An 18,065-nucleotide genomic window follows, 5' to 3' on the forward strand; every position below is an offset into this window, starting at 1 on the left:
TATCATTTTTCCCGACGAATCGGTTATAGTATGTGGAGTTTTCTTATGATAAAGACCACCTTCTTCAGTTTAACATATTAAACGTATCATGTTTTTCATTCAACTTTTCTAAGACTGGATCTTAATATAAGAAATTTGAAAGAAAAAGCGAAGGAGAAACAGGAATGGAGGAAGCTTGTAAACCAAGTCATGAGTCTGCTTGTCTCAAAGTGCTAATATTAAGTATAGATTAGTGAACACAATGTAAAGGCAACTTACATTGAACGTTGAAATGCACCATCGCAGTTTCCAAGCCGTGTTTGTTGGATGCCTCACACATGTAAGCAGCCTTATCGCTTCGGGACATTTTCGAGAGCGATAACACATCATTGGTCGATATCACCTCAGCATTGTCCATCCTTTTCCACTGGAAACTCAGAGCGGGTCGACCTTTACCGTAGCATTTTACCGTCGCGGGAGCTTCTCCTTCTTTCACATTGACCGTCTTGTCGCTAGTGGTGACCTCCTCTGGTGGATCTGAAACGAATAATCAGTTTTAGAATAATTAGGTTCAATCTAACTGTTGTACACGTGGACATCACCAAGGGATAATGCAGACAACAACGTCAGGAATCAAATCGATTATATACTAATCAGAAGCCGGTTTAAAAACTCCATCACGTCTACAAAAACCTATCCAGGCACTGATATAGAATCGGATCACAATAGTGCAGCTAAACAAAAGATAGACGTTAAGCAACTGAAAGACGCAACTATACTGGAAAGGACAAGAGAACAGGTAAACAACAATCTTAAAAACCTCACTGCAAAAAATAGGAACACAGGCAATGTAGAGGACAAATGGATAGAGATAGAAAAGACCCTTATGACAGCTGGTGAAGGCTCCTTAGCTCCAATTAAAAAAGGAATGGATTACAAACGAAATTTTGTACCTCATGGAGGAAAGGCGAAGAAATAAAACCAACAAGACAAAATACAAAGAAGTGAACCGTGAGATTAAGAGAAAAATTAGAGAAGCCAAAGATAAGTGGGTTTTGCAAAACTGCAAGAAAATAGAATAATATGAAAGAAAGTACGATAGCTTTAACATGCATAAAAAGATCAAGGAAATAACAGGTAAAAAAGTGAAACAAGCATCCATCGTAACAGACAAAAAAGGTAAACTAATTACAGATTTAAATGAAAAACTGGCAAAATTGACAGAATACATTGAAGAACTTTTACAGACGAAATACCAGAAATAACAGTGGCAGAACCTATATAGACAATACAACAGGGCCTTAAATCCTAAAAAACGAGATAGAATATGCTATAAGGAACACTAAAGGGGGTAAAGTTGCAGGACCAGATGAAATTCCTGTAGAATTGTTGAAATTTATAGACGACGACTCACTTGAAATAATGGTGAACCTCTTTAACACAATTTATAGAACAGCCGTCATACCAAAGAAATGGCTCTCCTCTAGTTTTGTCACAATCCCTAAGACGAATAACGCTAGAGAGTGTTCAGACCACAGAACTATAGCATTGATGAGCCTCACACTAAAATTGTTTTTAAAAATAATTCACAAAAGAATATTTAATAAATTAGAAGAGGACATAAGCGCCACCCAGTTTGGATTCAGAAGTGGACTGGGAACACGGGAAGCTTTGTTTGGTCTGAGTGTGTTAATGCAAAGATGTTTGGATGTAAACCAAGACCTCTACGTAGGTTTTATATATTTTGAGAAGGCCTTCGATAAAGTCAGACACCGAAAGCTGTATGAAATCCTAAGAAGCAAAAACATCGACAGTCGCGACATTAACATCATATCCAGGTTGTACTGGGAACAAACAGCAAAAATCAACGTTGGTAATAAGTTAACCGAAGAAATTGAGATTAGTCGAGGTGTGCGTCAGGGTTGTGTGCTTTCTCCACTACTATTCAATATACAGGGTGTCCCGAAAAGATTGGTCATAAATTATACCATAGATTCTGGGGTCAAAAATATGTTGATTGGACCTAAGTTACCTTAGTACAAATTTGCGCACATAAAAAAAGTTACAGCCCTTTAAAGTTACAAAATGAAAATTAATTTTTTCCAATATTTCGAAAACCATTAGAGATTTTTTATTGAAAATAGGCATGTGGCGTTCTTCTGGCAGGATCGTCTTAACAAAAAATTATAGTGAAATTTGTGCTCCCCATAAAAAATTTATGGGGTTTTGTTCCCTTAAACCCCTCCCAAACTTTTGTGTACGTTCCAATTAAATTATTATTGTGGTACCAATAGTTAGACACAATATTTTTGAAACTTTTTTGCCTCTTAGTCTTTTTTCGATAAACCAGTTTTTATCGAGATGTGGCTTCTTTTTTAATATGTTTACATAAAAATTGTATGGGGGTTTCGTTCCCTTAAACCCCTCAAATGTTTGTGTAAGTTCCAATTAAACTTTTATTGCGGTACCATTAGTTAAACACAGTGTTTTTAAAACTTTTTTGCCTCTTAGTATATTTTCATATTATAAAAATGTAAATTATAGATTTTTCATATTATTACCAGGTCTCTATAATCGTACTTAACCATATACAAATAGGTGGTGGATTTGACAAATATTCAAAATATCTCGATAAAAACTGGCTTTTTGAGAAAGTACTAAGAGGCAAAAAAGTTTTAAAAACACTGTGTTTAACGAATAATACTTTAACAATAATTTAATACGAACATACACAAAAGTTTAGGGGGGTTTAAGGGACAAAACCCCCATAAAATTTTTATGGGGTGCACAAATTTCACTATAATTTTTTGGTAAGATGTTCCTGCCATAAGAATGCCACACGTCTATTTTCAATAAAAAATCTCCAACAGTTTTGTAAATATTGAAAAAAAATGATTTTCATTGTGTTAGTTCAAAGGGCTATAACTTTTTTTATGTGCACATTTGTACTAAGGTAAGTTATGTTCAGTCAACATATTTTTGACCCCAGAATCTGTGGTATAATTTATGACCAATCTTTTAGGGACACCCTGTATATAGCGAAACAATATGTCGAGAAGTGCTCCTAGAACATGGGAGCGTCATGGTATGAACATTAACGGAGAGTTAATTAACAATATACGATACGCTGATGATACGCTAAGTAACAGATAACCTAGCAAATTTACAGTATTTGATGGAAAACATAAACATTCATACCAATAAGTATGGTCTAAAACTGAACATCAAAAAGACTAAAATTCATGATTGTAACAAAGAAGCTATACACAAATGTGAATTTTAACCCTTAGATTAATGAAAACACTTTCTTAAATCTATGATTTAACCATAAATAATCAGCCAGTTAAAAGAGTTACGTCCTACAAATATTTAGGGGTTTGGTTCACTGATACTAATGACCAGACAAGAGAAATCAAGAGGCGAATAGGGATAGCGAGACAATCGTTTGTCAAAATGAAAAAGTTCCTATGCAGCCGGGACATAAATATAAACTTAAGAACGCCGTTCTGCTGTACGGCACGGAAGCTTGGAGACTGAAAAAGATAAACATCAAAAACATTAAGGCATTCGAGATGTGGTGCTACAGGAGAAACACCATGGACAGAAAGAATAACAAATCAAGATGTTTTTCTGAAAATGGGGAAGGAATGCGAAGTCATAAAAACCATACAAACGAAAAAACTGGAATATCTAAGCCACATAATGAGAGGAGAAAAGTACTCTCTGCGCTAAGACTCATAATCCAAGGAAAAATCTCGGGAAAGAGAAATGTGGGACGTAGGAGGATTTCCTGGTTGCGAAATTTAAAATAGTGGTATGGGTGCAGTTCAATACAGTTGTTCAGAGCTGCAGCCAACAAAGTTAAGATTGCTGTGATGGTAGCCAACCTCCGATACGAGACGGTACTGCAAGAAGAAGAAACTGTTGAAATATCAATATTATACTTTTCTGCGAAGCTTCGCTGACCTAGAACTAACTAACTATCGAACAATAGATTTATTGTTTAATACAATGTTTGATACAATGAACGATAAGTGTCGTTCTTTGAAAATACAATTGTGTTGGCATTTATTACACTCAAACACGTCGCGTCGTTATCGCAAAGCAGATTATTTTATGTAAAGCTACCTGTTATAAAGAAATATAAACTCATTCGCACAACCACCACCGCGCAGAGAATACACAAAAATTGTGCGTTGGAGTTTTTGTGCGTTGCTTGCTAAATATTAGGACAGTATCATTAGCGCCTGATGTTGTTTATGCTAGTTCCGTCAATCTTGATTCCAAGTTCCAACTGAAGTCTACGTATATTTATATATTTAAATGGTTATTTATTTTGTAATTTTTGTGATATTAAATGTTGTATACTTACAGTCGACAGCTATTTCTGCAGTGGAAGTAATACCAACTCCAATTTTATTTGACGTCGCTTGACAGGTGTAATTTGTGTTGGGAGCTGTTTTATTTAACATACCTCCTGGCCATGCTGTCATGTTCCATATCTGAAATAAATATTTTAATCGTGTTAAATTCTATAGATTTTTTTAAAATACAAGATTATTTAAAAGTCGATGTTAAGTGATTACCTCATTAATTTATAAGAGTATGAATAAATAATTGTAATAGTAAGGTATGGTTTTTCTCATGAGGATCTTTCAGTGCGTCACAGTTTTTCGATTTCTTTCTAACGCATTAAATTGTATATGACAGAAAAAAAAATGCACGTCGGTGATTACATTTCGTCGGTGACATTTTTAATATTTATTCTAGTTGTCAATAGATGGCGCTATAATCGAAAAAAAATTAATTACTAATTATGTAATATATATCTACGAATATAATCTGTACAATTTATAAGACTATACAAATCAAAGAAAATACCATTTTATAAATGCAATAAACAATTGATTTGTTTTTATGCCAAATTGCAAATAAAATGTGACAACTGTCAGATTTAACTAAAATGTCATGTTAGAATAAATGTCATAAATGTATATTATCACGGACTTACCTTTTTTTCTATCATTTGTGACGCACTGAAAAATGCTCATGAAAAGAAGCATATGCTGCAAAATAAACAGTACTGTAATTCGTATGCCATAAATTTGTATGTGTCAGGCGCCGAAACGTACTAAGTGGAGTTCAAACGTTGTTATACGTGAATGTCGTGATAATGTTAGGTCCTTCAGAATGGTTCTCAGTTTTGCAGAAAAAATTTTTATGGTGGAGTACTATTTTCGGTCATACGGAAAATATCAGAAAAACGGTCCAAGCCTAAAATCAACAATGGTTTCAGCAGGATGGGACAATCTGTCACACTGCCAGGGAGTCTCTTCGAATGCTGCTCCATGATTTTGGTAGTTGCCACTCACCAGAACTAACGCCACCAAATGCGTACATATGGGAATGCTGAAGGAGTCAGACTGATTCACCGTCTGGCATTTAGGAATTGCGGACTAGAATTAAAGATTTTTTATGCCAGAGGCAGTGGCGCATCTACACTCTTGCCTTGGGAGGGGAAAATTGCCTTAGGGGGAACTTCCAATGGAAAACCAACCAAAACACTTAAAAAAGATAAACTCAGATTACGTAAAAGATATAAATAATAACATAGACATTTAGCCCTTAATTTTCCTAACTAGCGTGTTTATTAGGTTGAATTTGTCTTTCTGTGCTTTCGGTTGCATGTCAGCTAATATATTTTTATGTTTGAACAATTTTTTTCTCTAATTTTGGACCTTGTTAGTAATAAATTTCCTCATTTCCCCCCCCCCCCCCCCGTAGATCCGCCACTGACTAGAGGGCATATTTAACATCTGTTTTATTGGGAACGTGCATCGTTGTGAATAATGTTTGCAAGGCTATATTATGTATATATAGATAATATATAAATAATCATCAACATTGAAATATTAATTTCAGTACTGCTTATTTTGCCGCATACTGTACTTTATAGTCCAGTGAATCACGGTTATTGCTCTGACTTTTAAAGAACTGATTGGATTGACAGTAAATTTGGCACACTTATAGCTAACACCCACATAACAATGATGTTCGTATCATGTTCTAAGCATATACTACCAACATTCGTCAGAGTATATTCTTTTTAGTATATGCGTAGTACAAGCATAGCATGTACCTTAAAAAACATTCTAAATTTCATGTTCTTTGCATATACTTTAAAGTATATTCTCGTACCGAATATACTGAGTACATTCGTGTACGTAGTAACCCGGAATATTCGTAAAAGTTTATTCTTAGAATATACCTTTATCGAATATTCTTAGCACATAGGTACTTATAAGTACATTCTTAACACATTCTTATAAGTAGATATTATTCTTAGAATATACCTTTATCGAATATTCTTAGCACATATTTATAAGTGCTTATAAGTACATTCTTAACACATACTTATAAGTAGATACTTTTAAAATATCTTAAAAATAATATGTATGTCTAGGAAGTATGATTAATAATAGCCTAATAGATTATCAACTTCGTTATATTTTAGAATAACTAATAAAATTTATGTATGTAGGTAGTATTGGACGAATTTCAATTCAAAATTGTTGAATGGTAAAAAAGTTTAAACATTAATTGTATTAACGTTTATTATTAAAAATTCGTTTTCATAATTGAAATAACTTTACCTTTCGAGTTTATCACGAGTATTTTTACATCGTTGGAATTTGAATTTAGGTACATTCAATTCAATACGGTCCATTCCAGAACCAAAGCATGCCAAACCACCCTCTTATCTATGGCCAAAACCCACGGCTTTGGTGTTGCCAACCGTCGAGTAAGCTTTTTCCGTCAACCTTAAAAATTCTCACTTTTATAAAAAAATTCCCTCCTGTTTACAAAATCTGAGAACATATGTTTAATTATTTTCAAATATTTTGATTTTTTTTAATATTTTACAATTTGGACTGGAAGAAAAATTCCCTTTTGAGTTAACTTTTCCCTTTATCACCTTTTATGTTGAAAATTCCCGCAAAAAGCGAAATTTCCCTCCGTTTGGCAACACTATAACCACCGGTGCACCGATGTTGTTATTCCACAATACAAATACCCCATCCCCCTAACCCCGTCTTGTCTTATTCTGACCATTTCTTACCTAAACAACGGTAAAATATGAAATCGAAAATAGACATTATTTGTATCTATGCAGTGTTAAGGATGAAGACTAATGATAAAGTACTAGAACTAAAGAACATACATAATCTCCTTTATTTTGTTTGCTGTGCTTCAAAATAGGTATAATCTATTTTGGTAACTCAATATTATTTAATAAATACATATAAGTAAGTACAAATAAGGATATAAATTTTAGTTACTCATACATAGTTCAGTTTAGCTAAATATTATAATACCGGGTGTCCACTTATATTTTACCCCATTTTAACCCGCCAGTGGTCGCTATATGAGATTTTCTCTCACGGTTTCAGAAAATTGCGCACAACTTTTTTTCTGGGAAATTATACGCGCTGTAGTTCCTTCTAGTCTCCTAACTATCCTCCCTCGACAATCTAATAGACTCGTCCGCTCAGATAGTGACTCAGTTTACTTAGTATCACCATATTATTGAGTCAGTGCGCTTCATGTGAGAGATTCTCTCATCAAGCGACCACCGGCGTCACCAACTGTGTATAAAAGTTAATTTTATTTTCCCCCTTAAAACCTAAAATAATATCCTTTTATGATGTAATAAAAGGCGCCGTGGATGTGGTCGATGATATGAAAATCCTATATTCTGTTTCACGGGTTAGTTGTAGATGGTCACTTATCATATATTTTTCAATGTTAAATATTGGCGGCATCAATAGTCACATCTTATATAAAGATAATAGTAATAAAACAGAAAAACGTCGTGCCTTTTTGAAGCAAATGGCTTCATCGTTGATAAAACCTCATCTTTTTTGTAAAATTTTGTAAGGAAAGGCAAAAGTTGGACATGTGAGAGAAAATCTCACGCGCGACCACTCGCGTGACAACCTAGCGACCAATGCCGGGTTAACTGCATATAACTTCTAAACGGCTCAAGATAGAAATATGCGGTTTTCGCTGAAATGTTTTATTTTGGCAAAAGTTTTGTCTGAATGGATTAAATTTTTTATATCGCTTTCAAATAAGAAAAAAAAATGGCGGATTTTTGAAAAAAACGTTGTTGACTTTTTTTTAATGGAACACCACGTATATTTTTCCGTAAATTGAAAGAAAGGTCATTCATCTATCCAGCGATATAAAGTTTTTCAAAATCGGTTGTCAACTCACTGAGTAATTAATTTTTAAAATAAGAGGTGCAACGTGGATATCACATACCTAAATAACATGACTAAGCAAATTGATATTATGTTATGTGATTTCCACATTGCATCTCTCATTTAAAAAATTAATTGCTCAGTCATTTGACAACCGATTTTAAAATTTTTTATATCGCTGGATAGGTAAATGACCATTTTTTCAAGTTAAAAAAAAGTATACTGGGTGCTTTAATAAAAAAAGTCAAAAACGTTTTTTTTTCAAAAATCCGCCATTTTTTATTTAAAAGCGTTATAGAAAATGGTCATTTACCTAAAAACTTGAAAAAACGTTTATTTACCTATCCAGCGATATAAAAAATTTTAAAATCGGTTTTAAAATAACTGAGCAATTAATTTTTAAAATGAGAGATGCAATGTGGAAATCACATAAATTGATATTATGTTATGTGATATCCATGTTGCACCTCTCATTTTAAAAATTAATTACTCAGTGATTTGAGAACCGATTTTGAAAAACTTTATATAGCTGGATAGGAGAAGGACCTTTCTTTCAATTTACAAAAAAATATACTGGGTGTTCCATTAAAAAAAAATCAACAAATTTTTTTTCAAAAATCCGCCATTTTTGTTTTCGTATTTGAAAGCGATATAAAAAGTTTAATCCATTCAGACAAAACTTTTACTAAAATAAAACATTTCAGCGAAAACCGCATATTTCTATCTTGAGCCGTTTAGAAGTTATAGGCAGTTAAAATGGGGGAAGATATAAGTGGACACCCGGTATAATAGTTTATATAGATAACTAAAATTTATAAATATGTACTTACTTTTTAAGTAATATTGCAGAATGTAGGTACTAACTGCATTCTCATTTGCCATTAAAATATGTACCTAAATATAATAGGTATTTGGTAGAACCAGTAGAACCTAAGATGAGATTAGGTGATGCTGAAAACATACTTCTGAGCAATATAGCACTTGATAGCACTTTCTTAGAATATCCTTAAAAATATATTCTTCTAATACAAAGATGTGCAGTAGTACGTTCTAAGTATATAAAAAGATGGTTTATAGCACTTCCTTGGAATATTCTAAAAAGTACGTTCTTAGTATAAACTAAAAATATGTGCGGTAGTACGTTCTAAGTATATAAATAGAAGGTTTATAGCACGTCCTTGGAATGTTCTAAAAAGTATATTCTTAGTATATACTGAAAAGAAGTGCGGTAGTACATTCTAAGTATATACATAGAACGTTTAAGTACTGTAATGTAGTATATAGTCAGTATGTGCTATGCACATTCGCAATAGTAATTACGAATATTCTAAGTATATACTTTTTCTGAAAAGTATGTGCTATGAATCTACTAAGAACATGAAATTGTTATGTGGGCATGTAAAAGAAAAAAAGTGATATTGTGCAGATGTGTGCTTTTGCCCTGGGGGTGACTTTCCCACCTTTTCGGAAGTAATACGAAAAAATATATGTTCAAAACAATTACGGAAGTGGGTAAATTGACTAATTCTAGGCAACTTTTGTCCTATAGCATTTTTTACTATGGTATGTTTTTAAATTAAGAGGAGTAATTCAAATCTACCGTAATGCTTGTTGGTAATAGGTCCAACCTCAGGTATGTTTACTCCACTGTTATGAAAATTTGACACTAATGACATTTATGGAATTTTGATACTACTGGCATTTTATAGGTTAAGTTATACGGTGATTTTTTGTGTTTTCTGCATTATTCCTTTAATTTTTAGTCTACTTTTATATAAAAAAAAACAGTTGTTTTTAGAATTCTTTAGCGACGTATTAGGACATAATGTAATATGTATGATTACCGTCGAAGGCCGATATGATCAACCAAAAAAGATGTATGTATTTGGTGATTTTTCTAGTGACTTTCTTGGGTGTGAATCTGTCTTTTTAGTTTACTTCTCCTGGTTTAAAAACGAACCATAAGTTAATACTTTTCGAGTTATTTGTGAGTAAACATGTTCATTTTTTAACAAAAAAAAAACACGTTTTTAGACGGATTTTTGCCAATAACTTAAAAAGTAAGTATTTAAAAAAAACATTCTTTCTAAATATACATATAGCGTATAAATAAATGAAAAAACTGGTATATGTACCTATGAACTCTCTAGACACAGTAGAAGCAAAGTTGTAGCTAATTAAAAATAGGTTATTGCTTAGGTACTGTTTTATTACTTACTTTTTGAAGTTATAGGTACTTCTTTACGCGCGATATGAGGGTGAATTTTTATATGTTAAAACCTACGATCCCGGCGCATGCGCATTATAACTTTGTTCTGATTGGATGTTCAAATGACATGTCAAAAATTATCCAATATGGCAGCTGTAGCGCAGCTGTGGTTTGGACGGTTGACGGTTCGGTTATGCATGGTTGTTGTGTTTTAAAATTTGTGGGAAGAGAAACAACAAAGGTTAGTTAATAGTTATACTGCCTTTTTAAATAGTTTTCATATTATATTTTTGAAGTTATACTTCAAAATGTTTTAATTTATGTATGTATCAGTCCAGAAAAGGTGTGGAAAGAATATATTAGTGTTTTTAAATAAATTTTTCTAAAAACGTGTTAAAAATGCAATTTTTAGGACTCCATAGGAGCGTTAAAAATGCTGCTTTAAAAGTGAATTGTCAAATTGTGAAACGTCAAAATATTTATATTTCATTTATTAACATTAATATTAATAATACAACTTGCGCAATTTGAAAAAGTTGGTTTAAAAGGTTTTTTATTATAATTTTGTGTCTTTGGATTTGTCTTCCTTGGGAGTAAAATAATAAAACATCTATTTTTATATTTCACTTGTCACCGTGATGTATAACTATGTATATCTGAAAGGTAAGTAGCATGCGGCTTGATAGCCTTGTTGGTAGAGCATTGGACCAGAGATCAAAAAATCGCGAGATTGCGGGTTCAAATCCCGGACGATTCATATTTTTTTCTTTTTTTTTTTTAATACTTGGCATTGTTAAGTTTTGGTTCATTTTTGGTACTTATTGTTAATTTTTTGTATTGTAACTGTTAGGTAGGTATATTTATTTCGTTGAAATTATATTATAATAGAAGTATAACTTCTTACGTGCGTACAAAGTACACACACATTCTGTTTTTGTTACGGGAATAATAACAAACGATATCAATACATGTACCTACAAACTAATGCAAGAATATTGAAATCGGAGTACAACTAATAACGGTATAAATTGTCAAACTTAAAAAAAAAAATTAGTGACAGAATTTTGTGCCGGTGAATGTAGGTTATAGTTTACTATTTTTATTGCCGACTAGTGTTATCAAAAGACCCCTAATAAATGGCGTTTAACTATCCGTTAGGTAATTATTTAAAAAGTCCTTTTAATCCACTATCAAAATAATAGAAGTCGATGGCTTCTGAATTTAAATGAACCGCAAAGCAAACAAACGCTTGTGTCCGCAAGCCACTCGTAAAAGCAAGTTACATAAACTGCCAAGCGCACAAAATAGAGAAAACTAAAATTTCATTTTTGGTCATTTTAAACAAAAACAACTGAGTTATATGTTTAATTACAAAGTTTTTGTAAATGTGCATTTGTAATGACCATTGTTAGCAGAGCAAATTTATCTCATTATGTAAATGTGCAAATGGGTTATTCATAAATGTTGGTGTTTTACGAACTCGATTTGTTTGGAAGAAGTTGTTTATTAAAAACAAATGTTCAAACGATTTAACTTTGTTTATTCTTTAGGCCGCTTACAGACGAATCGCTTTTTGAAGTCAAAGTCGGCAGCAAAAAGTCGAACGGTTGTGGTTGTCTGTCGCTACTTTAAGTCATCATTTAACAACTAACCCGGTCTATATAGACATTTGAAATAACAAAAATTGCCGGAGAGCCAAATTTTGGTGGAGAGCTAGGGTATACCATACCAAATAAAGTTTAAAAAGTCCCCATCGATCCCATGTGTGCGTCAAAAGTTATTCGGGGTCAAAGGTCAAAATTTGAGATTTTTTGGATTTTTTTCGAAAACGGTAAGTTTTATCAAAAAAAAAACCTTAAACTAAAGTTGTAGATCTTAAAATTCTCTACAAAAATAGTCCTTACTATTTTTTTCCTAAGAGTTGCCATTCCTGAGATATCGCGATTCAAAGAGTCACATTATAAATGATATGCACACGTTTCCACACCACCTGTGAGGTAGTGTACTCGGCGCGTTTTTTTTTACCGTGGTTTCCCCTGTAGGCCTTCTCCACTAACTGTTTTGACAATTTTAGGATAATTTAAGGAAACAATACCGGTCAAGTTCTAGATATTACCTTATTATTGATATTGATTATTGATATTGCTATTGATTATTAGGTTAACTATTGTTTTGATTTCTTTAGATATTTTAATCAGATTCATATTCTTGAAAGTCTACTTCTACAGTCAAGTCTTCTTCGATTTCATCTTCTTCCTCTTCCTCTTGCTGGATGTTCAAAAATTGTTCAAATGTGACTGAGTCATTGGTCTCTTCATTAAAATCACATGAGTCTTCCTCTGTTGTACTAAACTGGACAATTGAGCAAGACTGACCTTGACTGTTGGTACAGACTAGAGAACACAGCAACCCGACTTTTTTACATCCACATTTGGCACTACAACCTTTTTTGCAATTGCAAAAAATAGTGTTAAGGAGTTTTTCTGGAGCAGGCGGGAGTAAGGTTTTAATCGATTCCAGAGTATTATCTATTAATTTCCAACCCCAGTCTTCTGGATTCGGTTCATTGCCTAGCCATGTTTGAACTTGATAATATACTCGATATTGGAGGAAGACATGATAGTTGTACTTGTTTCTTGTTTCGCGTATTTTTTACAAAAGTTAAGTATCGGTATTTATCAAGACAAATAATTTTTTTTTGGAGCTCCATAAACCGCAAGAAGAAAGCGAATTCCTTCCATAAATATCAACAGCGAACAGAGATATATTCTTCGAATAGTTTATCGGCTTATCCCAAATGCCAAAAGTACATTTTATTTTTACATGCGATAACCGGCTGCGACACTACGTCCGCAATGTACAGAAGGGGCAAAACGTCAGTACTTAAATTATTCGAAAAAAAAAAGATTTGACTGACTGCTGTAAAGTTTTTACAGAACTTGATTCTACACCGCAAACAATAATTACGGAAGGAATTCGCTTTCTTCTTGCGGTTTATGGAGCTCCAAAAAAAATTATTTGTCTTGATAAATACCTATACTTAACTTTTGTAAAAAATACGAGAAACAAGTACAACTATCATGTTTTCCTCCAACATCAGCATCTGCTTTTCAACATTTGTATCAAGTATATTATCAAGTTCAAACATGGCTAGACAATGAACTGAATTCAGAAGACTGGGGTTGGAAATTAATAGATAATACTCTGGAACCGATTAAAATCTTACTCCCACCTGCTCCAGAAAAACTCCTTAACACTATTTTTTGCAATTGCAAAAAAGATTGTAGTGCCAAATGTGGATGTAAAAAAGTCGGGTTGCTGTGTTCTCTAGTGTGTACCAACTGCCAAGGTCAGTCTTGCTCAAATGTCCAGTTTAGTACAACAGAGGAAGACTCCTGTGATTTTAATGAAGAGACCAATGACTCAGTCACATTTGAACAATTTTTGAACATCCAGCAAGAGGAAGAGGAAGAATATGAAATCGAAGAAGACTTGACTGTTGAAGTAGACTTTCAAGAATATGAATCTGATTAAAATATCTCAAGAAATCAAAACAATAGTTAACCTATTATCCTAAAATTGTCAAAACAGTTAGTGGAGTAGGCCTACAGGGGAATCCACGGTAAAAAAACGCGCCGAGTACACTACCGCACAGGTGGTGTGGAAACGTGTGCATATCATGTATAATGTGACTCTTTGAATCGCGATATCTCAGGAATGGCAACTCTTAGGAAAAAAATAGTAAGGACTATTTTTGTAGAGAATTTTAAGATCTACAACTTTGGTTTAAGGTTTTTTTTGATAAAACTTACCGTTTTCGAAAAAAATCCAAAAAATCTAAAATTTTGACCTTTGACCCCGAATAACTTTTGACGCACAGATGGGATCGATGGGGACTTTTTAAACTTTATTTGTTAAGGTATACCCTAGCTTTCCACCAAAATTTGGCTCTCCGGCAATTTTTGTTATTTGCCAAGCATTTTGATGTCTAAGTTGACTGGATTAAACAATGCAAAACGCATTTCCTTTTCAAACGGGCGTTTTCTCGTCTACACTACAACTTGTGTGGTCGGATGTCGCTCCTCCCGTCGCGTCGGCTGACTTCTCGATGATTGTAGCGATCATCTTTTCACACGAAATCACTTTGAAACGCCTGTAGCAGCGACAAAAATTGAATCGCTTATTGTATAAAGGGAATAAGTCCACTTCCGTACGAAATTAAAGTGAGATATACATTTTGTTAAACCAACTTCGACGGATCGATGAGTCTATAAAGGAAATTTGTATCTCTCACCGTACGCGAAATATCGCATGATAAAATTTTTGTTGAGCGTATAAAGGGAACTAGTCCGACACTGATTACCTTTATACAATAATTCTTGTGGCGTTACTATCGTTTGTGTCAGTTTGTTTACAGATTCGTTTATTTTATTACTTCGGTTAGCTTACGTTAGTTAGTCTTACGCTGTATTTTAGGTCTTGTTTGTAATAATAAACCTTTTTTATAAATAAATTAATGGTTTAACTGTAGAGAAGCAGCATTATTTCGTTTTTTATTCATTGATTGTATAAAGGAAAGAAGTCCCAGCCTTTAAAAACTACTTTTTGGCTTTAATAGTTTTCAAAGCCAAGTTTGCTGTATCACATGTCACTCTAGTCGTCTTCTTCTACATTTCATCTGTAGAACAAAATGTGATGGGTCATTAAGTTTCTAAACTAAATAGTTTTTTTCGTTTTTCTCAAAACTAAGTATTGTGGACTTATACCCTTTATACAATAAGCGCTTCAATTGTAAACGTATTTGTTGATTCCGAAAGCTTTGTTGACAAAAATGAAGCCGTTCGACACAGACACTTTCACTGCTGCAGTTCAGGCTGAACATGCGATTTGGGATTACAAAAGTGATACATACTGTGAATGTTTCCATTCACAAGATACACAGTGGTTACATTTCATTCTTTCCCCAAATACGATATTGTTTTTTGGCTAGTCTTCTTGCTACGCTAACGAAAGATTCTCAGTTCATATAAGTCCAGGAACCGAAGCTTTTCACCTCGAAACTTTTACAGAATGGATCGATTTGCATGAAAATTTGAGAATAAGTAGTGGATAGTTCAAGGATCAAAATCTATATGATGCCGAAAGGCGCTTTTACCATGGGGGTGGTTGCCACCCCATCTAGGGGGTGGAAATTTTTTATTATATTTTGACCACAAAAGTTGATAAAGACATTCATTCTAAGCAAATAATGTTCCATACATTTTTTTGATAAAGTTAATAGTTTTCGATTTATTCGCTATCGAAAGTGTTAGTTTTATATCGAAAAAATCAATGTTTTTCGATAATACTCATTTAGGATTCACTCAATTTTTGGCGTAGAAAAAATTTTTTCAAACCAAGTTCTTGGGAATTAAATAACCTACAATTTCATATTTAAACATTTTTTCGTATCTCTGATGCTAATCTTTCTCATTTAAAGAAAATGGCATTATTTAATAAACTACAAAAATTCGTTATTCGCTTTTAGCTCCAGTTTTTTAAAAACTAATCTTTCTAAGCCAGTTAAACTTCTAGAATGTTTTTATAATACATAAATAAAGAAGAATGAATGAGGCCAATGACTAAAAACACCGCTAACTTACATTATTATGCTTCCAATTGGATTTCTCCTTAGTTAAAAAAAAATATATTGATTTTTTAACTGTAACTTTTTAAATTTTTGTCTTACAAAGTTTGGTAAAAAAGAATTTTGGAGGTTTTTAAAAGATCTATAAATCTATTAATATTAAACCTTTTTAAAATCCTCAGTCGCAATAAGAGGTGATTATGAAAGGATTGGTAAATGTGGTTTTTGCATGTTATTACAAGTTTTAATTATTAATAGTTCACTCGATTTTTACCGTACAAAAATTGTTTGCAAACCAGGTTCTTGAGAATTAAATAAGCTACAATTTCATGTTTAAACATTGTTTCGTATCTCTGATGCTAATCATTCTATTCTGAAGAAAAAGCCATTTCTCTCCAAACTACACAAATTCGTTATTCGCTTTCAACTCAATTTTTTTTAAAACTAATTATTCTAAACCGGTCAAACTTCTAGATTCTATTAATAATACATAAATAAAGAAGACCAAATAAGGTCAATGACTAATTTTAATTAGGGTGGTGATAAGGAGGTTACTTCCGATCACTTTTTCTCTGAAAAAAATAGAGACTGACATTATTTTCATTATAAGTCACTTAATTTTTTACCTAGAAATCTAAACATGAAAAATATATGTTCGAAATAAGTCCGGAAATGGATAAAATGACTAATTCTAAGCAACTTTTGTTCTATAAAGTTTTTTCACCAAGTTATTACTTTTCGAGTTATTTGCGAGTGAATATGTTAATTTTTCTACAAACGTTTTCAGACGGTTTTTCGCAAATAAACTCAAAAAGTAAGTATTTGGTCGAAAAAAAATTCTTAACAAAAATATAGCACGTAAAAAAGTGAAAAACATGGTGTATATATTAGGTGACTATACCTAGTAGAAGCAGAGTTATAGCTAATGAAAAATAGGTTCATATTCGTCAAATTCCAAATCGAATATTTTAATGCCATAACCAAAAAACAAGCACTTTTTTGGGGAAAACTCATTTTAAATTTTTTAAAGTGTTCAAAAAATGCTTATTTTTGTTTAAAAAAAAATTAGCATGAAAAGTAAACAAGTTACGCTCAAAATAAAGTTGGTCCCTTTTTTGGTAAGACATCGGGAAAATTAACATTTCAAACGAACTTAATTGTTACCACTTCACAATTTTTTATTCGCGTATGTATTGATCATATGATCTGTAAGTTTCATCGGTTCAAAGTCCTTATTTTTGAAAGAGCTGTAGTTAAAAGGGCTTGAACGAGTCACTTATCACGAGTGTATGCAAATTTAGAAACACCGAATCTTAACCAATTTTGGTCTTACAGAAAAACAAAAAAATACAAAATATTCAGAAAGGTAAAGCCGACTTTTTTTATTGTTTATGATTTTTGGTATCTCTAACAATTTTTAAGTTATTTTGAAAAAATACATTATTTTTCAAAATTAAAACTTTTACAAATTTTACTTTAAAACCAAATTTTTTCAAAAATAAGCACTTTGAATCGATGAAACTTATAGATCATATAAACACAACATAAGTAAAATTATAACTTGTGAAGCGGTAACGATTAATTTTATTTACGTTGCTAATTGGGGGATGGATTCCCATCTCTAGTGTGGGCAGATCAACACGTGAAAAATCAGGCTCTCTAAAAATTCAATTTTTTGGCGAATAAGAAATAGTTTCTAAAGTGATTTTAGTTACAGTGTGTCAAAGACGATTAGTGTTAAGTGAAGTTATAGAAATAAACTTTTGAAACAGACTGTAAGTACAATAATATTAAATACAATACATAAACTTAAAACAACAAATACAATTTAATTCAACATCAAGCCAAAAAAGTAGATCATTAGAACGTTGATTACAAGCTCCAGAAACTGGAATTTTGAAAGTTAAAGGTGGGAACTGTTGAATCGAACTGCTCCAAAATAACGTAAAATAATTTAATTTAATTTAGTTCAATTTAGGGGTAACAC

At 32.5% G+C, this 18,065-nt stretch overlaps 1 protein-coding gene across 1 annotated transcript in view; it reads right to left on the reverse strand.

The window, feature by feature from the left end:
- LOC126891812 (uncharacterized) overlaps window positions 1–18,065 on the reverse strand; it is a 999,773-nt gene that overhangs the window by 88,911 nt on the left and 892,797 nt on the right. Inside the window, exons 13-14 of the mRNA XM_050661086.1 lie at window positions 4,352–4,481; window positions 259–516 (exon numbers count right to left, since the gene is read on the reverse strand). Of these exons, the coding sequence (XP_050517043.1) occupies window positions 259–516; window positions 4,352–4,481 (388 nt within the window). The remainder of the gene's footprint in view (window positions 1–258; window positions 517–4,351; window positions 4,482–18,065) is intronic.

This window comes from Diabrotica virgifera, chromosome 9, assembly GCF_917563875.1.
Source record: "Diabrotica virgifera virgifera chromosome 9, PGI_DIABVI_V3a".
Taxonomy (NCBI): domain Eukaryota; kingdom Metazoa; phylum Arthropoda; class Insecta; order Coleoptera; family Chrysomelidae; genus Diabrotica; species Diabrotica virgifera.